Source organism: Leptonychotes weddellii, chromosome 15 (genome assembly GCF_054177405.1).
Source record: "Leptonychotes weddellii isolate Sample4059 chromosome 15, ASM5417740v2, whole genome shotgun sequence".
NCBI classification, from domain to species: Eukaryota; Metazoa; Chordata; class Mammalia; order Carnivora; family Phocidae; genus Leptonychotes; species Leptonychotes weddellii.
In genome coordinates, this window is record NC_138383.1 from 16,434,061 (window position 1) to 16,460,291 (window position 26,231).

The window sequence follows — 26,231 nt, forward strand, 5'->3', positions numbered from 1 at the left end:
ATTTATTTTTTTAAAGATTTTATTTATTTATTTATTAGAGAGCGAGCGAGAGAGAAACAGCATGAGAGAGGAGAGGGTCAGAGGGAGAAGCAGGCTCCCCGCTGAGCCGGGAGCCCGATGTGGGACTCGATCCCAGGACCCTGGGATCATGACCTGAGCCGAAGGCAGTCGCTTAACCAACTGAGCCACCCAGGCGCCCAGTTGATTTTATTTTAAAATAATCTATGAATTTCACCGGGCATAATCATCACTACAAAAGGGACCAGCATAAGTTGATTCTAGATTCCTTCTTAGGTTTCTGGGTTAAGAGGGGAAAAAGTTGCATGCTTGAAGCTGAATTTTCTATGATTGTAATGCAGTGCTTTTCAACCTTTTTTTTTTTTTTTTTTTAAGCAGCAGAACTTCAATTTATAAAACAGGTAAAAGCAGGACTGCTCTGGGCGCCTGGGTGGCTCAGTCGTTTAGCGTCTGCTTTTGGCTCAGGTCATGATCCCAGGGTCCTGGGATCATGTCCCACATCGGGCTCCCTGCTTGGCAGGAAGCCTGCTTCTCCCTCTCCCACTCCCCCTGCTTGTGTTCCTACTCTCGCTCTCTCTCTATCAAATAAATAAAATCTTAAAAAAAAAAAAAAAAAGCAGGGCTGCTCTGATCGAAGATGGATACAAGACCTAAAGCCTAGCCCGCATGGCCTTTCCTTGCCTTTCTCATTGGCCCCCGAGGCACCTCCTTTGAAGCCCAGGGCCCTAAAGAGTCAGCAGATGCCACTGTCTTTCCCACAAGCACTATCTGGGTGGACTAGTGGTTTGGTGAGCTTGTTTTTTCACATACAGCCTTGTTGTCCCTTCCATTCCCTTCCCTTCCCTTCCCCCTCCCAGATGAGGTACAGGCCATTGCCACGCTAATTGAGAAGCAGGCACAGATTGTGGTGAAGCCCAGGATGGTGTCCGAAGAGGAGAAGCAGAGAAAAGCCGCCCTCCTGGCCCAGTATGCTGATGTGACAGATGAAGAAGAATATCCTTTTCGGAGTCTTGGGACAATTCCCTGAGGCTTGAGTCCGAAGTGCTTGCTGGTGTACAGTGCGCTTTGAGAAGTTGCCAGTCTCCCCCTATAGTGTACTTTTTCCCTTCTAAAATGGATCTGCTTGTGGCCCTTCATGGGTGTGAGGAGTGATGTTGGGACAGTTGATATGAGACTTAATATTTTTCAACACATCATCCGTACGTTCCTGAAGACTTCGGTGTAAAAGAAATGCCTTAATGGACCATTTATATTGTATTTTCAGAAGCTAAGATATAGCTGTGATTCTTTATTTTTGTATAATACCTTTCTGTCCAGTATAGTATCCTATGTATAATCCATCTTTATATTCTTTTCCCAGTTGATAAAGAAACTGTGACAGTAGGAGATGAATGTGTGATCAGAGACATGCATAGATTTAGTGGCAAAACCAGGACTAGGATATGGATGTTTTTGGATGAAGGATTCCCAAATTTGGAGCAGTTTCATTTGGGAAAAAAAAAAAAAAATTTTTTTTTTAATATTCCAGTGACCACATAATTGAAAGTGAGACTGAATTCCCAACCAACACAGAAGAAATCTGGAATTTGGGGGCTGTGCCAAAGGCAATTGCTGTTGACAGGGACAGGCTTGGTTCCCTGTGAGTTTGAACTTGTTCAGGAGACGCTTAGCTTATAGAGCGTGATTGAATGGAGCATGTGGGCCTCATACCAGAAATGTTGGCTATCCCATCATAAGTTCAGGAAATAATTCTTAGGCCCTTTGGGGCCAGCTTGTCTTCTAGTTTCTCCTAATGTTTTTTTCTTGCCAGGGTCAGCAGAGCTATGGTTCCAATGACAAAATCTCCTTTCTTGGGCTGGAAAAGAACATTTTAAGCAGTGGTTCTCCTGGAGAACTTGTTAAGACCCAGATTGCTGGGCCCCACTCCCCAGTTTGATTTAGTAGGTGCAGGGAGGGGCCCAAGAATGTGCTTTTCTAATAAGTTCCCCGGGAGTTCTGGGAACCACACTTTGAGAAGCACCATCCTCTCGCCATTCCCTGGGCTGCCAGGTAATGGGGAAAGTCCACCCAGATCGGGCTGTTTCTTTTCAGCCTCCAGCAGCTAAGGATCTCACAGGAGCTCTGAACAATCTTGAGACTTCTGAAGATGACTGTGCTGGGTTTACCATCACACCTCTGACAGTGTTTTCCTTCAGCATGCTTTCCCTGCCCGTTACTTCACTGAATGTTTTCTGACATTGGGTTGGGATGTGCCGGCCTTTGCTTTCCGTCCGACTTTCCTTAACGACGCTCACCGAAGCAGCTGAGAAGGATGACTCATGTGCCACCACAATGAACATTGGTTCTGATAAATGTATCCTTCTCTTTGTCCGTCCCCAAATGTTTCTCCATTGAATACTCTTGAACAGTTTTCATCTTGTCATTGCTGGGGGATCCTTTTACCAACAGGAACTCATGTCGGGCCAGCATTTTGAGCCCCATTCCAAGGACAACCATAAATAGTCAATTTAACGAGAACTTTCCCCAAAGAAAACATGTTAACATCTACTGTGAAGGGAGGAAGGATTTCTTAGGGAAAATAAGAATCTATACTCCCTGTGGATAGCACTGGGTTTCCCAGCAGTGGAAGTAGTTAAAATAATATTGAAATTTTGACTGTCCTCAGAGACCGTATAATTTTTTGGAAAGAGAACACAAACACTGAATACTTTTGAGCTGAAAATATGGACGGATGGAAAAATGTGCTGAGGAAAGTCCCTACCAACAGACACTTATGAGAAGATTCTATATATTTTTTTTTTTAAGATTTATTTATTTGAGAGAGAGAGAGCACAAGTGGGAGAAAGGGGCAGAGGGTGAGGGAGAGAGAATCTCAAGCAGACTTCCCGCTAAAGCAGCGGGAAGGTCCCGAGGAGCGTGATGCAGGGCTCGATCTCAGGACCCTGAGATCATGACCTGAGCCAAAACCAAGAGACACTTAACCGACTAAGCTACCCAGGTGCCCTGAGAAGCTTCTGCATTTAGAAATCTACCTTCTTAGGGGCTTAGTTGCTTCAGTCTGCCTTCAGTTCAGGTCATGATCTCAGGGTCCTAGGATTGAGCCCTGCATCGGGCTCCGTGCTCAGCAAGGAGTCTGCTTCTCCCTCTCCCTCTGCCTCCCCACCTGCTTTTGCGTGCTCGCTCGCTCTCTCAAATCTTTAAAAAAAAAAAAAATCCACCTTCTTAAAGATGAGAAGTATGGTGGGTTATCAAAGAAGGGGAGGTTATGTCAGAGACATTTTAAAGCACCAAAGCAAAAGAGTTACGTTTTAAGAGTACAGAGGAGTTGGGCGCCTGGGTGGCTCAGTCGGTTAGGTGGCTGCCTTCGGCTCGGGTCATGGTCCCAGGGTCCTGGGATCGAGTCCCACATCGAGCTCCCTGCTCTGTGGGGAGCCTGCTTCTCCCTCTACCTCTGCCTGCTTCTCTGCCTACTTGTGCTCTCTCTATCTCTCTGTCAAATAAATAAATAAAATCTTAAAAAAAAAAAAGAGTACAGAGGAGCTTGTCTGGTGCTAACAGGTTGGGTTTTTTTTAGTAATCTCTACACCCATTTTGGGGCTCGAACCCACGACCCCGAGATCGAGGCGCATGCTCTGCTGACTAAGCCCGCCAGGCACCCCCAGGTTGTGTTTTTAAAGTCCCAAGAAATGAGGGGTAAAGTTTTTGGCTAGGTATTTTCTAACTGGTTAAACTTATTTCATGTCTTTTATAAATTCAGAGTTTGTGGTTATTAGAACATGTTTTTCACTTAAGCTTCAGTAGTCTAGGGAAAAAAGCAAATTGATAAAGTTTAGTAAGGTTAAACAACTTATTTAACTCTTTTTCAAGCATTTTAACAGTGCCAAGTACATAAAATTTTTGCCAGTTACAGTAATACTCTGTTGACTAAAACTAGCCTAGATACTCCCAACAATATTCTGCCATGATCTAAGTACTTATTCTGGAATAAAATTTCATTTTCATAAAATATTTTAACATTCAAATTTAGAGAAGTCTGAGATTTTTATTCTGAGGATTATTCAAAAGTTTAAACCTTTGTAATGGTAGTTTCAGGATTTCCCATTAGACCAAAGATAAATTGTCATAAGGACTTTTTATTTATTTATTTATTAAAGATTTTCTTTATTTGACAGAGAGAGACACAGCGAGAGAGGGAACACAAGCAGGGGGAGTGGGAGAGGGAGAAGCAGGCCTCCCGCAGAGCAGGGAGCCCGATGCGGGGCTCGATCCTGGGACCCTGGGTATCGCGACCTGATCCGAAGGCAGAGGCTTAACAACTGAGCCACCCAGGCGCCCCAGGCCTTTTTTTTTTTTTTTTTTTAAAGACTAGGAATCTGTAGAGAGAGAATAAGGACAGAGCAGTAGTTGGGACCTGTGTGACCTGTACCCTAATCCCTTAACTCACCTGTAGCTCTGTTCCGAAACACCAATGTGGAAGATGTCCTCAATGCCCGAAAACTGGAGCGAGACTCGCTTCGGGATGAGTCCCAAAGGAAGAAGGAACAGGACAAGCTGCAGAGGGAGAGAGACAAACTAGCCAAGCAGGAGCGCAAGGAAAAGGAAAAGAAAAGGACACAAAGAGGGGAGCGGAAGCGATAACCTTGGTCCACTCTGTTCTTTCTCCTCATGGACTTGATCAAAGGGAGAAGTGATTGTGCACATGTGTATTTAAGAGAAGTGAGAGAACATTGCAGAGTGGTTTCCCAAGGCATTTCCCTTTTGTTTACATGGTCAAAAGGAAAATCACAAACACTTCTAATTACAAAATGTGCCATGTCTCTGTGGTGTGGGTAATCAGATTATTGTGGTTGATGTCTGTACCAAAGATCTGGAATGGGGGCAACTTTTATATTTTAATACTGAAGTCCTGGCTCCTTTTGGCCACTTTAGAAGTCTTCCCTCACCTAGGATAAATAACAGAAGTATTCAGAAAGCAGACAGTTACAGTTTTCATCCTGAAGGAGCAGAATCATGACCACTCCTTTTCTGAGGTGAAATGTGGGAGCATAAAGTACTTTGAAAGTAGTAGTTACCTCTTACTGTATTGTTTTATGGATGAAATAGAAAGCTAATGAAGAGCCTACCTGGATCCAGATATTATGTCAACATGGCAACAAACTATGAAAATGGAAGAAATGATGTGGTAGATGTTCTAGATTTGAGATTTTTTTTTAAGTTTCAGCCTATGGGAGGAAAAGAAGTATCTTTTTAAGTAGAGATAGTTACATATTTTTCCTCATACAGGCTGTGATTTTGAAGAAGGATGTGTATTGGGTGGAAGGATATCATTGATAGCTAGATTCACTTTTTATAATCATGAGCCCTCTTGACTGCTAGTAGAGATTTTAATCCTGATCTGCCCTAAAACATGAGTATAAAGATGTGATAATTACAGTTTGGAAGAAACTGCAGGAACCATGCGTCTAAGGAAGAAACACTGGAAATCTCTGCTAACACAAAGATATTTAAGAGTGTACATTGTGTGTACTCAACAAATTTAATGAGTGGAAAAACCTGGGAGAGTCAAAAGTGAGCAGGAACTCTCCATTTCTACTTTTGTCACAAGCCACATTCAATTGTAAATAAGGCCTTTCTCTACTTCTGGCAGCAGACTTGTCAGGAAGCCCGAAGGGAGCAATCTCCCTGACAAGACAGAAAATAGGTATTTTATACCTGAGGTTGGCAAACTACTGCAGGCTAGGAGATTTGGCGCGGTTTGTTTTTGTATGGTGCAAGTCAGCAAGGGATTTTGCATTTTTAAAGGGTTGTAAAAGAAGGAGTATGTGACAGAGACCTTTTGTGGCCTGTGAAACCTAAAATATTTACTGTCTGGCCCTTCAGAGAAAAAGTTTGCTGACCTGTTTTATACCATTAACTAAGAGGTTAACAAAAAATTTTTACCTTTGTGCAGAAGGTAAAAAGCATGGTTAAGGAAAAGATGTGTCACCTCTATACACTCCTATAACCGTGGCATTGCATTTTAAAAAAGTAACCATCTTTTAAAAAAAAATAAACTATTTAAATCACTGTTTTCTGATTGATTGATTCCTTCCAGCTATCCATGGAAATGAATTGTGTGAACACTTAGGAATGTGTTGAATTTTGCTTTGTATTTTGATTAGCCCAATATGCTGTATTAGTAGAACCTCTTCCTAGAATCAAATTCTCTGCCTCAATTTTCCTGTGAAGTTGGGTATTAGGAAATCAGAAAGATTACCTTGTTTTATTGGAAGTCAGTAAATTGGCTTTGAAGTCCTTGCAGTCCTTTTGGAGTCTTAGTCTTCTATGGCAGTAGCAATAATAAGCTGTGGCTACAGATAATTTATGAGAGAGCCTATTTTATTAACCCTCATTTTGGATTTTTAGTTTATTTTCACCTTGATTTTGGTCTCTGAAGCAGAGCCAGGTTATATCCATGAGCCCCTGAAGGGTACTTGTTATAGTCTGTTATAACAGTAGCCAGTTCTTCTGGGACTCTCTTATGTTACAGTTAGGTGTATACTTGAACTACTGTTCATTTTTTTTAAGATTTTATTTATTTATTTGACAGACAGTGAGAGAGGGAACACAGCAGGGGGAGTGGGAGAGGGAGAAGCAGGACCCTGGGATCATGACATGAGCTGGAGGCAGACACTTAACGACTGAGCCACCCAGGTGCCCCTTGAACTAATGTTTAAATGGGAAAAAAGGATCAGCTCATTAGGCTTTGAGTAAGGTTATTCACTTAATTCAGATGCTGATAAATCCTTTATGTCTAAAATGTTCAGTATTGTAAAGGGCAAATTTTAAACAGCCATATCTTCTGTAGTATGATTGACATTTTAGTCCAAAATTGGGATTGCAGTCATTAATTCCCAACACTCTAAAACTTAATGGTAGCAGATATTCAAGTGGTAAGGATGCTGATATAATTCAAGATAATTTTTAACTTTTATATAAATCACCTTGTCTATTTAAAAAAATTGAATACACCAAATTCTTTTGGATTAGAAATGATGAGCATCTTTTATCAGTTTCACTACAAATTATATGTGATATTTTTTGTTCCTCATAGGTTGTAATTCAGAAGTACAATACATAGGAACCATCCATTAGAGAGTATACCATAGAAAGGGATAACCAACTAATATGAGAATTATTTGCAGGGTGATGTGATTAACAGAATTTCAAAGAATTTTTGTGTTTGGTTTTTGTTAATGGACTAGTGTTTTATTTCTGACCACTGTCATGTTAAAACTTCCCCAGAATTTTAATCTGGTTTGTCTTGGTTAGTATAAAGGCAGAGCAAAAACTTCATCTTTGGGGTGCCTGGGTGGCTCAGTCAGTTAAGCGTCTGCCTTTGGCTCAGGTCATGATCTCCAGGTCTCTGGCTCCCTACTCGGCGGGGAGTCTGCTTCTCCCTCTGCCTCTCCACTTATGCTCTCTCGCCCAACTTGCCCTCAAATAAATAAAATCTTAAAAAAAAAAAAAACAGGCGCCTGAGTGGCTCAGTCGTTAAGCGTCTGCCTTCGGCTCAGGTCACGATCCTAGAGTCCTGGGATCAAGCCCCACATCGGGCTCCCTGCTCAGCGGGAAGCCTGCTTCTCCCTCTCCCACTCACCCTGCTTGTGTTCCCTCTCTCGCTGTGTCTCCCTCTGTCAAATAAATAAAATCTTAAAAAAAACAAAACACATCTTTGAAGGAGGTCAGGCTCGATGCAAGGATATCTGAATGGCATTGGTTTGTCTACCAACATTCTTACTTAAATGTTAATGAAATTTATAAATCTTTTTTTTTTTTTTTTAAATGTTTTATTCACTCATTCATGAAAGTCAGAGAGAGAGAGAGAGGCAGAGGCAGAGGGAGAAGCAGGCTCCCCGCCTAGCAGGGAGCCCGATGCGGGACTCGATCCCAGGACCCTGGGATCATGACCTGAGCCGAAGGCAGACGCTTAACCATCTGAGCCACCCAGGTGCCCCTAAATGTTAATGAAATTTAAAACTCAGTGCCAGTGAAATGAAATTTGGTTTTCTGACCTTTCGTGACACTTAAGGTTAGAAACTAATACAAAGATGTAAAAAAAAGAAACCAAATATTTTCAACAAAGTAATTTATTTTTTCCTGAGAGACTAAATTCAGTACAGTATTTGTTTTCAAAACATCCAACATGTCTTATGTCAAACTTAACCACTTTCTATGCAGTGAGTGTGGTGGGGTGATCTATTTTATTTGACTACCCTCAATGTAATTCATTTGGGTAGTTCTAAAGCGTATCAGTGATCAAAATGTTTCTCCCTACAGTTACTCCTGCATTCTCAATCAGTTTCTTCCGCACATCATCTAAAGAAAATTTATGTGGTGTGATTATACTCTTTAATACCAAGATTTCTAAAACTAGGAAAAACACCAACATTTAAAACATCAGTGTTTCTAGTCAAGGATAGTTCAATTAAATTTCATCAGTACATTATATTATAGTTTAACTCATGGAGAAATGTTAAAACCCAAGATCTTCTGAGTCACATAATACCAACATTTCATATTAATGAATAAATTACTCGGGTTTCATACAAAGATATTAAGTGATGAGAAACAAAAAGCCAAGCTTTCAAAAGCTTTTTAAAAAAATACAGAAGCAAACTAATGAACACAACTACACAAAATATACACTAACCAATTGCAAACTAAACTAAAGATTAACCTTAAAAAAATACATTTTAGAACTTCGTGATACCCTCATAAAATGCAGCAAACTAAGGGTATTAAAACAATAGTCATTATTTTAGTTACTGTGCATCAACTCTAAAAGATCCAGATAAAGGAAATTTGTTTTTGATTCAGTTTAAATACTTTAAAATTGGAAATATGTAATAATTGATAGTATAATTAAATTTTAAAGAATATACACAAATGATTTGAACAGGTTTTATATTCAGTAACTTGCATGGTTTTTACACTGGCACTTTTATCACTAATTTAGGAGAATCAGATGCATTTCCCTCCATATACTTAGGCACTAAGATTTCAAATTTATAAATATGGTAGTATTTTAAATATTAAATTTTTACATGAATATTGGGTTCATCCTTGTTTTCCTTTGTTTCCTAGGTATCCAGTTTTGTAAGGAAAACACTTTTATATCACAATCAAAACTTGTCTTGGTTACTAGACTGTAGCCATAATTGGGTTACAGTCACTTAGATTCATTATTTGGAATTATACTTACTAAGGCAGACCTAAATGAAACTTATCTTCTAGAACAATTTCACATTCGCATTTACCTGCACTGCAGAATGGGCTTAAGCAATATTTTAGTTGTTAGGAAATATTTAATTTACTTAAACTTGTTATTTTTGGCTACTCGGAACTCCTAGAGTAGTCAACTTTCCCTTTGAGTTCACTTTAAACTATATCTGATTCATTCCAAATAGAAGATTTTTAAATAGAAGTTAGACTTCATTAAGGTATTAACTTTAAATCTGAAAGAAAATTAATGTATTGAAATTTTCAAGTTTGACAAGTTCATTAAAATTTTTTAGCATGTCTTGATACATTTACTTATCAGCTTTTTATTCTTCTTTCTGCTGGCATTTCCTTAATGTTTGTTTGCTTCACCTCTCTGGTTCATTGGATTGCTACTATTTATGTTTTCATGGACTTTATCCTCACAGTTTACTATATCTTGTAAAGCCTTTTCCACATCTGTTTGGCCAGCTGTACTGGCTGTTTTTGGCAAGGTCATCTGCAGTGCACACCACAGGGTAGTGCGTGCTTTCCGAGTAGCCACACACATCTCTTTAATTGCTGAAGCAAGAGCAAAAACATCTGTAAAAAAACCATTCAGGGTCAGTTCATATTAGATACCTTTTATATATTCCTTAACTCTTAAAAAAGCCCAATGTTGTACTATTAAATTATCAAACATTATTTTTATAAAAGAAGGATGGCTATTGACTGAGTGGGTTAAAGTATTTGACTTAATATTTAAAATTGTTGATACTGTATTTCTGACAGTACAATGACTATGCTTTGGGTAGAACACAGACTTTGACAGAGTTATAATTAAATGGGTAAAATTAACAAAACTGATCAAAGTACTTTTAGAGTAAATTATTTGGGCATCATTTACCAATTTATTCTTTAGCTAAATGTAAATTTTAGAAATCCAACCTTTTAACTTCAGAATCTGATTTTAACAACATTCAAATGATCTCACTGCCTTATCAAAAGAATATGCATTACCGCTTATACCTCTGTCATCTTGGCATCTAGGAACTCCTTGCCTTTGCCGATTTGAAGCATTAACAATTTCATCCTTTCTACGTGACTGTACAATGTGAATGGACTCCAGGTGTCTATCAAGAGCAGTAGAGATATTGGCATGAAGGGGAGAGCTTCGAAGACGTTCCATTTTGCCTAGTAGAGTCACAACCTGAGGGAAACATTTTAAATTTTGATAAGGCATGTAACCATACTGCCCTGTCTTTTAATTAAGAACAAATCTTCAATGAAGCAGAATAGAGATGAGGGCAATAATATTCATCTAATAAATAACTGAATGCCTACTGTGTCCTGATACCATGCTGGGGAAAACAAAGATATAAAGCCAGTCTTTTGTACCTCCTTGTTTCAGTCAGTAATCAGTTACTGGGAATAAGCAACTGTTAAAAAAATTGAACATTCAAACATTTCCATGTCACTGACAATAAGTGCAAATTTAAGATCTAAGATTGTTTTTGGCAAATAAGAGAACAGCCTGCAAATAGAACATTTTTAGAAGGTACTGTAATCTAAAGGGAAAAAAAAATTGAGCTAAAAGGGAGAAGTCCTAGATTGATTAATCCTGACCTTGGCAAGTCCTTTCTGGGCTTCCAGTATTCTCCTTTTGGAAATCAGAAATATTCAGATCATACTGACTAGTGGTAGTTTTAAGGAATCCCCAATCCAGTATATCAGTAAGGGGAGTAAATTTTCTAGTTGTATATACCTAACTTGTCTCAAATTCTAAACTTGAAAGGTATATAAGGAAAGAGAACTTTTTCAATAATTAGGATTTGAACATGAAGTAAATACAGTAATTGCCTTTGGGAGCTAAATGTTTTAAAATTCACAAATTAGGGGCCCCTGGGTGGCTCAGTCGTTAAGGGTCTGCCTTCGGCTTAGGTCATGATCCCAGGGTCGTGGGATCGAGCCTCGCATCGGGCTCCCTACTCCGCGGGAGGCCTGCTTCTCCCTCTCCCACTCCCCCTGCTTGTGTTCCTGCTCTCGCTGTCAAATAAATAAGTAAAAAATCTTTAAAAAAATAATAAAATTCACAAATTAAAAATCACAAAATTCACATAAGAACTTGGTGTTCAGTGATTGGAGAGAGTAAGAAAATATCTCTCAATTAAGAAGCTGATGGCAAGACGAACCATGAGAGACGATGGACTCTGAAAAACAAACTGAGGGTTCTAGAGGGGAGGGGGGTGGGAGGATGGGTTAGCCTGGTGATGGGTATTAAGGAGGGCACGTTCTGCATGGAGCACTGGGTGTTATGCACAAACAATGAATCATGGAACACTACATCTAAAACGAATGATGTAATGTATGGGGATTAACATAATAAAAAAATTAAAAAAAAAAAAAAGCTAATGGCAACTGAATGAATGCCTCTAACCTCACACTCATATCAAGTTTCTTTGGAGTCCACTTCAGGTCCATGGAGAAAACACAAGTATATAGGTATTAAATGTAAACTAATTATATATTTTTAAAATACGAATCATTTTGAATAAACGATAAGTATAAAGAAAGAAATGTGCACAGGTGATTTTTAATAAACTTTTAAAAGTTTTTTTTTCAGAATTGTATAAAACCAGCAAACTAGAAAGTAGTACATGTAAAAATATTTTTGCCCTTTGTGATCATCGGTCTAATGTTGCTAAGTACAGATAAAACAAATTTTTACAACAGCTATAAACATAACCTAAAATAATGTGAAGCATAAGCAAAGCTGGAAAAAGTTTATTAAGTTTGCAGTCCTTTGATATATTGCCTAGACATGTACTGAAGAAAAGGAATTTTAACTTGGAAGAGTCTTAAGAGAAAATAATGAAAGACTGAAGTTTTTTTTTTTTTCTTTTCTTTTTTGGAAGTTTTTATTAACATAACATTTGGCTGTAACCCATGCTGGTATCTGCTATACCACTGATAAATCCATTGTACAAATTTATAAATTTGATATAGAATTTTTTTTAAAGATTTTATTTATTTATTTGAAAGAGAGAGAATGAGAGACAGAGAGTATGAGAGGGAAGGGGATCAGAGGGAGAAGCAGACCCCCCGCTGAGCAGGGAGCCCGATGTGGGACTCGATCCCGGGACTCCAGGATCATGACCTGAGCTGAAGGCAGTCGCTTAACCAACTGAGCCACCCAGGCGCCCTTGATATAGAATTTCAACTGACCAACTGAAAGCTAGGCAAAATCAATCTTTTTCCACTGAAGTAGTTCATATCTATATTTTAAAGACAGCAAGGTACAAGAAACTGATGTTCAATAAAATACACTCCGCTATGTTGATTTTTCTAATTCCTAAAATGGCTTTTATTCAATCACAGAAGCAAGCTGTCTTTACTGCATGCTTTTTCCCAGGAATATTTTTTTTTTCAGTTTATTTTTTTAAGTAATCTCTACGCTCAACATGGGGCTCGAACCCACAACTCTGAGATCAAGAGTCAAACGCTCCTCTGACTGAGCCAGCCAGGCGCCCCTCCCAAGAATCTTGTATCATATTTTATTTGGAAAACAGCATAAGTTTTTAAGAGAGAAAGGTCAAAAAAGAGAAATTTTGGGGCGCCTGGGTGGCTCAGTTGGTTAAGCGACTGCCTTCGGCTCAGGTCATGATCCTGGAGTCCCTGGATCGAGTCCCGTATCGGGCTCCCTGCTCGGCAGGGAGTCTGCTTCTCCCTCTGACCCTCCCCCCTCCTCTCATGTGCTCTCTCTCATTCTCTCTCAAATAAATAAAATCTTAAAAAAAAAAAGAAATTTTACCCTGCTCTATTCAATTCTAGAAAATTCTGAAATTACAAAGGAAATAAGAGGAATAATCAGTTGTTAAATTACAAAGTGACCTAACATCAGGATTCTTTATATTTGAAGTGATATACTAATTTTCTAAAACAAGAGTATTTTACAAAATTATGCATACCTATATTCTTCAGTATTTAATACATTGCTGGATATATTTAATGTTTGTTGAATAACTCAAGAGTACAGGGTTAAGAAAATGAAATACAGTAATTACCTGTTGATTTACCATTTTGTATAATGCAAACACAGCTTGCTCATCAAGCTAGAAAACAAATGTTTGTGTCTAAGAAATGGGACTTTCTTTATAAATAATATTCAAAATTATTTTTGCTTTAAAATTCTTTCTATTGAGGATTAGCTCTTCGTTAACTTGGGTTTCTTAAAGAGGAACCATTTAAGTTACTAAACCTACTTTTTAAATCATTAAGGGAGTGCTATTTCCCCTTCCCTAATTATTAATCATAGTTCTAGGACCAAACATGGAAAAGAATATATTTCAGAGAGTTATGCATAAATGTGATTTAAAAATCCTTCAGAACTCTGACTTGTTTTAAAATTTTATCAAACAATTAAAAAATCCATTATTGGGTGTTTTTACAGCTTACTCTGGCTTGTTCCCGAAGTTCATCCACAATTAAGCGATCAACTCGAGATGGGTTGGAGGTCAGCCTTGGAATTGGGGTGTTGTTAGTACTGGATACTTTTTTTCCTGGGTAATTCTTGGCCAGGGCCAATTCAGTCTGTAAAAAATTATGTAAAACTTTTAGATGCTGAACTTTCTAAATATGATTCAATACTGAATAACATTTCTCCTAGGCCTAAGAAATAAACTGAAAATCACAACTTTAAAATTGTTTCAGTTTCAAAAAGCAACAAATACAAACCACAATACCACCATATTTTTCTATCATATTTAATGCATATAAAATACCCAAAGGCTCCAACAGCTTAATATTTAATTAAAAGAACTTTTTTTAAAAAAAAAAAGTATTTTGGGACGCCTGGGTGGCCCGGTCAGTTAAGCGTCTGCCCTCAGCTCAGGTCGTGATCTCGGGGTCCTGGGATCGAGTCCCTCATCGGGCTTCCTGCTCAGTGCGGAGTCTGCTTCTCCCTCTGCCTGCTGTTCCCCCTGCTTGTACACTCTCTCTCTCTCAAGTAAATAAATAAAATCTTTAAAAAAATTTTAAAAAGGATTTTATTTATTATTTTTTAAAGATTTTATTCACTTATTTGAGAGAGTGAGTGAGAGAGAGAGTGCATGAGATGGGGTAAGGTCAGAGAGAGAGGCAGACTTCCCACTGAGAAGGGAGCCCGATGCAGGACTCGATCCTGAGACTCCAGGATCATCACCCGAGCCGAAGGCAGCCACTTAACCAACTGAGCCCCCCAGGTGCCCCAAAAAGGATTTTATTAAGTAGTCTCTACACCCAACTTGAGGCTCAAACTCATAACCCTGAGATCAAGAGTCACATACTCTTCCAACTGAGCCAGGCAGGCACCCCAAAAGAAGTAAACTTTTAACCCATTAAGGAAAAAGTCTTCATAGGCGAAATAAACTTTACATAAATAATGATTTTTTTTAAGCTTGAAGCTTAAGTCATCTAATTAACTCCTTATAGTCAAATACTTAACAAATACTGTACATTATAGAACTCAGCTTAGAAATAACACTCAAACTACTCTAACAAACAAAATGAAGAGAGGCAGAGGGAACATCCTAAGTTACTCCTAAATGGATAGCTTTGTGTTACCTTTTTTCTCTCCTTTTCTAATGCTCTCCATTGTTCATAGCACTCTTCTAGTCGAATATGAAGTTCACTGGCTGGTCCACTACGGGTTTTAATTGGTCTTTGAAATCCAAAAGTTGGCACGAAACCAGAAAAGGAATTATCACCATACATCATATCATTAAAATAAGGGTATAAATGGCTTAAGTCATCATAAGAAAACAAATCATAAGAATCCAACAGTGGAACAACTGAATGGCCAAATGGGTGAGTGGATCTTAGGGGAAACCCATTTGAACCAAGTGGTTGAAAACTCTGATTATGCCTTAAATCTCCCATCATATAATTATTAGAAAAGCATGACGCCTGTGCGCGATTCACACGGCTATTAATATTGTTGTCTCCACTTCCCTGTCTGTGGCTATTAAAATGACCCTGTGACTCCAACAGATCTTGATACGTATTTTGAGATAAGCCATCTAAGTGCTTTGGACCTTCCTCAGGATCATAATGTCCACTCTGAGGCTTAGCTTGAAAATTATGTTTGTTTATATTTTCAATGATCCCATACTGCTGAGCTGAATAGTTATCACAAAATCCATTTGGTTGCTTTATTTTTTTATCAGTAACTGATTCAAAGAGATTTTCTTCTCCAGTCTTTGTCAGTCCTTCCATGTGATTGACAGATTGAATTCTTTCTGCACCATTGTAACTGAAATCAAAACTAGAAAATGCTGAAGGGTTTTCTTGGCAATACTTCTGAAATAAACTGCTATTTGGGGTTAAATTTGTGGATGACAGTTGGGGGAAATCTGAAGAGTGGCTAGAACCTTTTGAAGCTACACTTAAGTGACTATTTAATTTCATCAAGTTACCTTGATTCCGATAAGGAATAGGAGTGTTATTTTTTGTTTGGACATTCATCCAAGTTGGTCTGTTTAAGTTGATACCTCCTGAAGATGTTGCTGAGTTTGATAATAAATTCACAGATTTAAAATACTCAGAATTTGGGGGCTCAGGTTTAGTAAACTGTTGTTTTTCTTTGACATTAGCAAAATCATTATTAGGTGGACAAGCTGTGTGAGGTTTCAGTCCAAATTCTGATTTTAAGCCAAAATCAGCAGTGAATGCTGCTTCCTTTGCAAACTGCTTTTCTGTCAGATGTGGTGTGGTTTTTGGAAATGTGAAATTCTGCTGGTCAGGTATTGTCTCCTCCATTTTTTTCTGATTTGCTGGTTTAACCTGAAATAACTTTGTGTAGGTGTCTGCTTCTACAGTTGGTGTTTCAGGTGTGCCATTGGCTAATTTTTTACTATCCTGGACACTAAAATTCGAACACTTATTAAGCTTAGCCTTATTAGGATGAACATATTCTGGGTATCTACAATAATCTGCATTTTCATTGTATCTATTAAATTGAGAAAGAAACATCTCTGCCCTTTTCTGCTGTAATGGTGCTTCAAGACCTTTAGTACATATTTTCTCTCTTCCATAAAGGTAAGTATCAACTCCTGATTCTTTCATGATGTCAGACAGACCAGTTTGTGATGTAAAACAGTTTTTGATAAATGGATAATCTTGGAATGTTGTCTTAGCTGTATCATTTGTCTGGATATTGTAACAGTTAGAATGATCACTTCGTGAGGGGTACATCCATTGTTCTTCAAGGTCTAAACCAGTAAATCCATGATAAAGTTCATCTATTTTTTGTTGTGGTGTTAGATTACTATTATGCAGGTATTGCTTTTCCACTGCTGACACAGATTCACCACTATAAAAAGCTTGCTGAGAGATGGCTGTATCTATTGGCCTTTTGGTTTCTGTTAAGAGGTCATGGTGATCTGCAAATCTGCTTGTGTTCATTGGCCAAACTGACTTTAAATTGGAGGAGCAGGTCCTAGAACAAGTAAATATATTTAATTACAACTTAGCTTTTAAATGACTTTATTTCCTTAGTGGAGAAGGTAGGACAGGTTTTCAAAACATTTATATCACCTCACTGCCCCATCATTTATCTAATCCTTTCTAATTTTGACTTATAAACAACTATTACATCCAAATAATTTTCTATCACTTGAAATGTGTCACATGCTACATAAATATTCATTTTAATCTTAATATGTCTACAGTATACTTTCCCAAGAGGCATTAACTAAGGCCTGAGGCTGGTGACTGCATGATCTTGCATCAATTATTTATCTATAATAAGCAGAGAACAAAGTAAGTTTTTCCTTTAATTAGGTTATTATATAATACAAAAATGTTGTTGACTGCAATTTTTTTAAATGAAAAAGATGTACTTTGCTGAAACTATTACTGAAATTAAAATATTTTAATTGGTTACATGTGTGCTGCATATTTCCCTATCTATGAAATAGGGCATTTGGGTAATATGGCTTCCACACCCCCCAAAACAATCAAAGTGTATTTTAAAAATTTTTACCATATGAATAAAGTCCATACATATTTCTGCATAGCAGTAATGATAGTTTTATTCTTTGGGATATATCTATAAAAGCTCTGTGGAATTTATACTCTTTAAGCCAAACTTTAGCTCATAAACTCGAGGGAAATAGCTCTGAATTATGCAAGAATAATTTTCCAAATGAAAGTTCTTAACAGTAAATTAAATTTCAGTATGAAACTTCCACTGTATGGTAAGTACCTCATCAAAATCAAGGCTGTTAGATACAAACATGTGAATTAAGATGTCTATTATCAGATGATCCTTTATTAAGTAAAAATATAGTAATCTAGTATATGTGAATTTAAAAGCTTACTATATACCATATGGCTTATATAATATACTAACCCCTCAGTAAAATATGGCTGTGACTTATCTTGTTCTTCCAAAATATTAGACACAAGTCCATATAAGTCTGTTTCACTGCCATAGTCATTTCTTTCCGTTTGAATCCTAAAAGTAAATGAATATCACATGTAAATTCTTTTCCTCATGCTGAAATACAATATATTGATTTCTATTTCCAGACTTATACCATTATTTTTCTATAAAATATTTGGATTGGATTTGTATCATCATTTCAAATAAAGAGGGAACAGGAACTCAAGAATATTTTCCACGTTAGCATAGTGCCTATGCTATGTAAGTGTTTCTCCTTCATTTCAAATCCTATGTCTAGTTCACAGTGTACGCTTAACTCTTATTTCTCCAAAACACATGCTATTCATTTTAGGTTCCAAGATATAAATCTCTAACCTATGATGTTTTAGACAGACTTGGCACCATGGCTGCTTCTAAAAGCGTATCTGGTCCCATTATACATTATTCCATCAACACTTGCTCAGTTTCTTCATTTGTGATTTGAAAACCCTATGAATCTGCTGCTCTATTTTTGTGACTCTTTAGACCAAACGTTGGGTTTAAAAAGTGAAATGAAATATGGTCATCCTAGATACCACACCAATATTGCAGTTGTCCCTTAAATGTAACCGATTTATGGGCTATCCCAAATCCTTACTAAAGTAACCAGAGCTCCATGTACCTGAAATCGTGTCTTGTGACTACCACTGTCTAAATAATACAAAATGTAAAAACCACAAGGAGACTGAAATTAGTGCCTTTTACTTCCTATGTATTTAAAGTAATTTGTTCCTAGAAGTAATATGTTGCTTTAGGTTGTAACTTCTTGTTTTCTCATATTTTATTTTTAACATTTCACGTGTTAGGACATTTTAGAAATAAAAATACCTTATATTTGCATAACACTCAAACATTTCATTGATCTTCATAACATAGGATGGGCAGGTATTAGTAATCATTAAGCTACTGAAGAATGAGCATTTGAGATTTTAAGAAACTTGTATTTTGCCAGTGTATATGATTTGCCAAACTGTACACTTGCTGAACAAGTGGTCTGCCTACAAGTCTAATGCTTTTTCCACTATGTTGTGTTATTTCAAAAAGATTCAATGTAAAGTTTTTTTGAATAATAATATATTAGTACATACCTAAAAAAACTCAATGTAATATATACTAAACTATTAATAGTTGTTATTAGGAAGTGTTAAAAGTTAAGGTGAACTTCTGCTTTCTTTTGTATATTTCTGTAAAGTCTGAATTTTTTCAATGAACATAGATCAACTTAAAAAATATTTTTGTAGAATTATATATTAGTCTTTCTAATAAAATCACTATTTCATAGAACTTACCAATTTTCAAATTTTTAACATTTAAAAAAAATTTTAAGTAATTTCTAGGGGTGCCTGGGTGACACAGTGGTTTAGGAGACCAACTCTTGGTTTCAGCTCAGATCGTGATCTCAGGGTGGTGAGATCGAGCCCCATGCTGGGGCGCGGAACCTGCTTAAGATTCTCTCCCTCTCCCTCTGCCCCTCCCGCTTGTGCTCCCGCTCTAAAAATAAATAAATCAATCAATCTTTTTAAAAAAAGTAATCTCTACACCCAACATGAGGCTTGAACTCACAACACTGAGATCAAGAGTCACATGCTCTACCAATTGAGTCACTTAAAAGTTTTATTAATTAAAAAATATTAAAATTGGGGAGCCTGGCTGGCTCAGTCGATGAAACATGTGGCTCTTGATCTCAGAGTCCTGAGTTCGAGCCCCACACTGGGCACATAATTTCTTAAAAAAAAAAAAGAATAAACATGTAAGATTTTTAAATAATTATTTTCCACTTAAACTAAAGATGTATCAACCTCTATCAACTGCTCCCTTATATACAATTAAAATAAAGGTAGATGCCATTCCCTTAGGCTTCCCTTTGCAACAGGCTCCCATAATATCCTATACTTTTTCTTTTAAACCTCACTATACTTGTGCCCAGCAAGTCATCATCATCATCATTACTGTAAGATCTACAAAGGTAGGGATAATATTTGCCATGTTAATTCTAGTATCCCCAGTAGGAGAGATCTGGCATAGAGTAGGCCTTTATTATTAATGGAATCAAAAAATAACTAAAAGTGGGCGCCTGGGTGGCTCAGTTGGTTAAGCGACTGCCTTCGGCTCAGGTCATGATCCTGGAGTCCCTGGATAGAGTCCCACATCGGGCTCCCTGCTCAGCAGGGGGTCTGCTTCTCCCTCTGCCCTCTTCCCTCTCATGCTCTCTCTCATTCTCTCTCTCTCAAATAAATAAATAAAATCTTTTAAAAAATAAATAAATAAATAAAAAAATAAAAGTATCTTATATTTGATAAAATCCCATTTGTTGTATACTTGTGAAGGAAATAATTACTGAAAATTTAGAATTGGATGAAAAAAATAGATAAAAAATTGTAACTCATTTATATAAGCTATCCTTAGAGGAATTTAAGATCTACTCACTAAGTGTTGCCTCTAATGAATAAAAAAAAAAAGTAATGAGCTAAAAATTATATACACATAACTGCCCAGTTTAGGGTTTCTAAAAGTTTAATAAACATAAAATTGTAATGTCATGACATTAAAGTGCTGATATAGGGAACAAAGAGCTAATACAACTGGGTTCCTATGTAATCAAACTTAAAAAAAACTTCATTTAACCTGAAAAATCTGATTTATTAATTTACCTGTTCTTTACACTGATCTGAGAATTAGAAGGCTGTTTAATATCATCTCCATAAGTAGACCATGGTGCATAGAAAAGTGAAGAATCTACAGAACTTGAATATTCTGCTGATGAAGAAAGTGGAGTATAGGTCTGCCGTAGGTCAACACTGTCTTCACTCTGAAATTTTAAAGACATGTTTGCATATCAGACACATCAAAATTACATTTATTACAGAATATTAGTGAAATAATAAGAAATTAGAGGAAATAACACATGTGTAAGAGCTGGAAGACTTAAAATCTAGACTTAGCCACTTAAGCTTGTTTTCTACTAGGGGTTGGTGAATTTTTTCTGTAAAGGGACAGATAATAAATATTTTAGGGTTTACTAGCTGTTATGGTCTCTGTTGAAACTCCTCAGCTCTGCTATTCTAGCACCAAAGCAAACTACAGACAATATGTAAAGGGCATAGCTGTGTTCCAATAAGATTTTGTTTACACAATCAGGCACTCAGCAGATCTGATCTGTACTTGTTGCTTATCCCTGGTATGAAACACCTACAGTTACTGCACTTCTAACTTCTTTGAACAGATGAGCATTGTGTGGACACTAGCAGTGTTATTTTCAAGAAATTATTTGCAAAATTCTAATGCCCCCAATCTGTGAAAAAAGTGAATGTCATTTATTTATATAGAATTTTCAAATAACATATTCATTCAACCTGTGACATGAATACTCTATTTTAAAAAGAGGGAAACTGAGGCTACAGGTTACTGAGCGGATAGGTGACACAACTAAACCCAAACTCAAGGCCTTACTCCTACCGTAGGACCTTTTATTTATTTATTTTTTTTCTGTAGGACCTTTTAAATAATATCTTCAATTTTCAGCCTAGTGTCTATTGCCAAGAGATATTATAAAGATGATGATACATAAAATTTTATGATCTCTTTAGAAATTTAAAGGCTATTACTACAATTAGAAGAAAAATACAAGCTCATTTTTCTTTTTTTGTGAATACTTCTATAATGAACTTTGAGTAAATAAGGTAAAAAATTTGAATTTTAAGATTTTATTGATTTAAAATACTGCCTCGTGGGGCACCTGGGTGGCTCAGTTGGTTAAGCGTCTGCCTTCGGCTCAGGTCATGATCCCAGGGTCCTAGGATCGAGCCCCGCATCGGGCTCCTTGCTCAGCGGGGAGCCTGCTTCTCCCTCTCCTTCTGCCTGTCGCTCCCCCTGCTTGTGCTTTCTCTCCCTCTGTCAAATAAATAAATGGAATCTTTAAAAAAATAAAAATAAAATAAAATACTGCCTCTTTCCAAAAGGGATGTTCAGTGAAAATAATTTTAGATACTTAAAATAGAATGAATTTAACAAATTATATGAAGATTAAACTTAGATGTATTTTATTCTAGAAAATGCTTCTTTAAAGAAGTCTGAAAGTATAGATTCACAATTTTTAACTCTCCAAATGAAACCTGAGATGTAATAACTATAAATATTCAGATATAGTAGAAATGGCATTTTCTTATAAATACAAAGAAAATATAATCCTGACTGAAAATATTTTCTAATTGCTTTTATACTCAATCAAAATTTATATAGAGAAGACATAGTTAGATCAAAGAATTCTAAATTTTTGTTCATCATAGACATAATTGAAATATAACTCTTTAAACATAAAAGAGTTTATACTATACCAAAAAATATGAAAATCTCTTCCAATCACGCATCTTTAAGAATCTCAAATATTTTACAACCATTTGTTTAAATTCTGGTTATGACTGCTATTTGAAAACTACACATTATAACTGTCTTGTTTATATACATCATGCTGACTATTCTGAAGCTGCAGAAACGGAGGTACCAAAGTAATTTTGCTAAGTGTGTCACTAAAAAAATACTTTTCCAGAATTTCTTAGTTAGCAATAACTTTTACAAAGGCTTTTATCTTTAGAACCTTTCATCATTTTATTCCTTTTCTGAAGATTTTATCATAGGCTCACCTTAACTCTCTTTTCGGTGTGAAACATCCAAAGTGCTGTAAGTAATTGTTCATCTTTTTAAGATAGTGACTTAAAAGAAGTATTTTCAGATTATGCAATATCAAACAAGATATACAGTATTTGAAACTAACTGTATTTTAGGAGCATTCTTTCAAGTTCATTTTACATTTTAAAGTAAGATTTGAAGATTAGAAAAATTAACTCCTTTTGTAAGATTGATTTCAATTTTGTATTCTAGGATAAAAGAAGCAGCTAAAGTAACATGGTGGATTCAAACATAATTATACTTTAAATATCTGGATCCTTTTCAGTTAAAACATTTATGTGAATTAAATATGCAAATGCTTGGGGATGGCATATTAATCAGTCTAAATAACTGCAAAATGTATCACTTATATCCTTGCCATAGTTAATTGATTGAAATTAAATCCAAGTAAATTTTAGGAGCTGTATAAACATTGTAGAGAACAGTGGAATGCTGGTCTTGGCAGTGAAAAGACCTGTGTTCCACTTGGGCTTTGTCACTTAAAGCATGAATCAAGCTCTCTGAGCCTCAGTTTCTCAGTCTGTACACTAGATGTAATACTATACAAAGTTGTATTATGGATTAGATAAAATTATTTATTTTGGGATATTGTTATAATTAAAAGTATAACAATATCAACACTGATGTTCCAGTTAAATAATTTCAAATGAAAATGACTTACACTACCCTAAGCCTAATTTAATATGATTAATAAAACTAAATGTTTTAGGTGAGGTGAAAGGCAGCATGTCATCTAAGACACAGTTACAGCCAGAAAATGAAGGAGTACAGAAAAATTTCACCTTCAAATGATCAAAAGTATGTTTGTGCTGACTTGCTTGCAATAAATGCTTGAAGGAAAAACTATTTTATTGTCTTACTAAGTAAATCGGGATTTTCTTACATTTCTGGCCTCATGTTACACTGAGAACAAAATGATACCAAGAATCAATGGAAAAATCTTCCTCAACTTGTTTTCCAAGCAAAATATGTATTGGGCAGACTCTACTGAAAATGTTACCGGCTGAGAGAAAGAAAAGAAGAAAGGGAACAAAGAAAAAGAAAGAAAATGTTCCTGGCTTTTTGGTCCTAAACTTGGGAGAAATTTAAACACCTAAGTGAATGGGCTCAGGTAAACGACTTTGATTTCGGAAAAAAAAATCCTCTAACAAAGGATGGACCTGCGATTTGTAGCAATCGTAGAAGGAAGTGGAGCCAGTCAGCATCACGCTGTTGAACACATCCGTTAGTCTACTGCTGGGGTCCGCACCGAGGTTCCAGCAGCGATTCGCACCTCCGCGGAACGCCACCTTGGGCTGCACAAGACAGGGGTGGGAAGCGGGAGAGGCATCACGCAGCGCAGAGCCCGGGCTGGAAGGGCGACGGCTGTCGCACCGCCGCTGTTCGCGCACCTCAACTCGGAATCCGCTCCGAGCCCACCGATCCCGGGGCCCGCGCTTCTGTGCCGGGGATTCCCTCTCTGCCTTCGGGCCCTCTGCCGGCCGACCCCAAGGCGCCGCCCTCGACGGCCCCGACAGGCCCACCACGCCCGCGGCCACCCTGTCGGGCCTCAGCGCCGCGACCGCCCGACGTGGAGGAGGCGGCGGCAGCCCGGGCGTCGCGGCCACTGCAGGCCCTGCAGCCGCGCCGGTCCGTCCTGTCAGCCCACGCCGAGCCCCGCAAGCCCGGGCCCGCCGGCCGCCGCGCCCCCCGCCCGCCCCCGCCCCGCGGCCCGGGTGCCCCGTCGGGGCTTCTCCCCGGCGACCTGCCCTCTCCCGCCCGGCCGCCGTCTCCTCAGAGAACCGCGTCTGGGGACGCGCCCGCTCCTCTGCGGCTCCTCACCGTCGCCATCCTCCAAGCCCGGCCGCCTCCCAGACCCTGACCGTCCCCACCGGTTACCTCAAGTCCCTCCCTCAAGCCTGGGGGGTGAGGGGCCGGGCAAGTGTCTCCGCCTCTCACCTCCATGAGGCCCCCCAGCCCCTCCTGGACTAGGTACAGCTCCTGGGGTACGGGAGTGAGAGGGGGCGTCGAGGCCCGGCTCCCTCAGCCCGCACCCCGCCGCCGCCGCCGCCGCCGCCGACCCGGGCGCTGCCTGGAGCCGGTCTGTGGGTGGGGAGGCCGCAGCGGGGAGGGAGGGGCGGGGGGGAGAGGCCGTTACATTGCCTACCCCTGGCTCGCGACCCGGCACGCGACCCCGCACCGGCCTGCCCCGCCCCACCCCACCCCCTCGTGCGAGGCCCGCCCCTCGCTTCGCACCTCCTCATTGGCCCGCTGCCCAACCAATAGGCAACCGCCTCCAGGTCCTGTTACCCACAGAGACAAGGCCAAGAAGGGGCCGTTAGCTGACCTCGCTCTTCCGGAGCTTCTGAGCCTTTCCCGCTCAAAGTAAACCTGTTCGGGATTGGCCCTGACTGGCAAGCAGCAGCCCGATGGTTGGCTAATAGGGCAGCAGAGGGGCGGGGCGTGGAAGGTGGGGAGGGAGCGCGGGCCTACCGGATAGAAGTGATGGAAGTGGTCGGAAGATATGAGAAGTCGCTCAGCAACTGGCTGTTAATCCTAAACCTAACGCTGCGCACCTTGTGCATTTCATTTTTGTCCCTTGGTCCCTCCCCTAACTCCCAGAATCCTTTGGAGGGGCCAAGAGAATAATAGACGTGCTCACTTACGGAAGGTGAGGAACCCGTCATGGGATTGGGTGTTGTTGGGACTACCCCCCCCCACCCCTTCCGAGGGAGAGCCGCGCTCTGTTCTAGGCCCCAGGCCGCAACGAGGGTGAAGGCGTTTTGGTGTTAATGGAACTCTTGAACAAAGTTCTCGCTGACCTGCACCAGACAAGCCATTTACGTGGGCAGTCCCATTTGGAGATAGGATAGTCTCAGAGAAATGCTAAATGTTGTGGGCATTGAAATATTGAAGATGAGAATCATAAACGCTGCAAACGCCTTTAAGGTGTTTATGTTTAAAATCAAAACTTGAGGGCGCCTGGGTGGCTCAGTTGGTTAAGCAACTGCCTTCGGCTCAGGTCATGATCTTGGAGTCCCGGGATCGAGTCCCGCATTGGGCTCCCTGCTCAGCAGGGAGTCTGCTTCTCCCTCTCCCGCTCCCCCCTCTTGTGCTCTCTCTCTCTCTCAAATAAATAAATAAAATCTTAAAAAAAAATAAATAAATAAAAAATAAAATCAAAACTTGAGAAGCGCTCAGTAAAGTGGAAGATGTTCTTTTAATTCAAAAGCAAATGGAGATAGTATAGGGGGACAAGTTTTATTGGCCCATACTATCCCGGGAGTGAGTTTGGATGTCTACCCAGCTTTGATCTGAGAAAGCTGACCAGGTGAGGTGGCTGTACCAATTACATTTCTTTCCCTACTTCACCCTTAAAGTTGCTGATGTGGAGCTCATCCTCCCCTTGCTGGAAGGAGTTCTGTACCCCCTTCCCTCCCCCATTGTACCCCAAAGAAGTTTGAAAAAGTATGAATCCTCTTATGTATCTTTTTTGCTGTAATAAGATATACATAAAATTTACCATTTTAGTCATTTTCAAGTGTACAATTCAGTGGGGTTAAGTACATTCATAATGTTGTGCAACCATCACCGCTATCCATTTCCAGATAATTTTCATTATCTCAAACAGAAACTCTGTACTCAATAAACAGTAACTCCCTACTTCCTCTCCCCCATCCACAGATAACCTCAATACTAATTTCTGTCACTAAGATTTTGCCTATTCTAGGTGCCTCACATAAGTAGAATCATAAAATATTTGTCCCTTTGTGACTGTCTTATTCATTAGCAATGTCAAGGTTCATCAATATTGTTGCATGTGTCAGAACTTCATTCCTTTTCTTGG

At 38.7% G+C, this 26,231-nt stretch overlaps 2 protein-coding genes across 2 annotated transcripts; one reads left to right on the top strand and one right to left on the bottom strand.

Annotated features, from left to right (window-relative positions):
• Positions 1–650: 650 nt before the first annotated feature.
• On the top strand, positions 651–6,084 carry CCDC43 (coiled-coil domain containing 43). The gene is made up of 3 exons (XM_081804863.1): positions 651–1,011; positions 2,313–2,371; positions 4,469–6,084. The coding sequence occupies exons 1-3, from the start codon at positions 938–940 to the stop codon at positions 4,654–4,656; spliced, it is 321 nt and encodes a 106-aa protein (XP_081660989.1). The 5' UTR covers positions 651–937; the 3' UTR covers positions 4,657–6,084.
• Positions 6,085–7,832: 1,748 nt separating this feature from the next.
• MEIOC (meiosis specific with coiled-coil domain) lies at positions 7,833–24,384 on the bottom strand. The gene is made up of 8 exons (XM_031030770.2): positions 24,284–24,384; positions 23,566–23,700; positions 20,371–20,528; positions 17,648–17,752; positions 14,860–16,732; positions 13,714–13,848; positions 10,288–10,468; positions 7,833–9,861 (listed from the first exon to the last, which is right to left on the bottom strand). Exons 1-8 carry the CDS (start codon positions 24,347–24,349, stop codon positions 9,632–9,634), a joined length of 2,883 nt encoding a protein of 960 aa, XP_030886630.2. The 5' UTR covers positions 24,350–24,384; the 3' UTR covers positions 7,833–9,631.
• Positions 24,385–26,231: the final 1,847 nt, after the last annotated feature.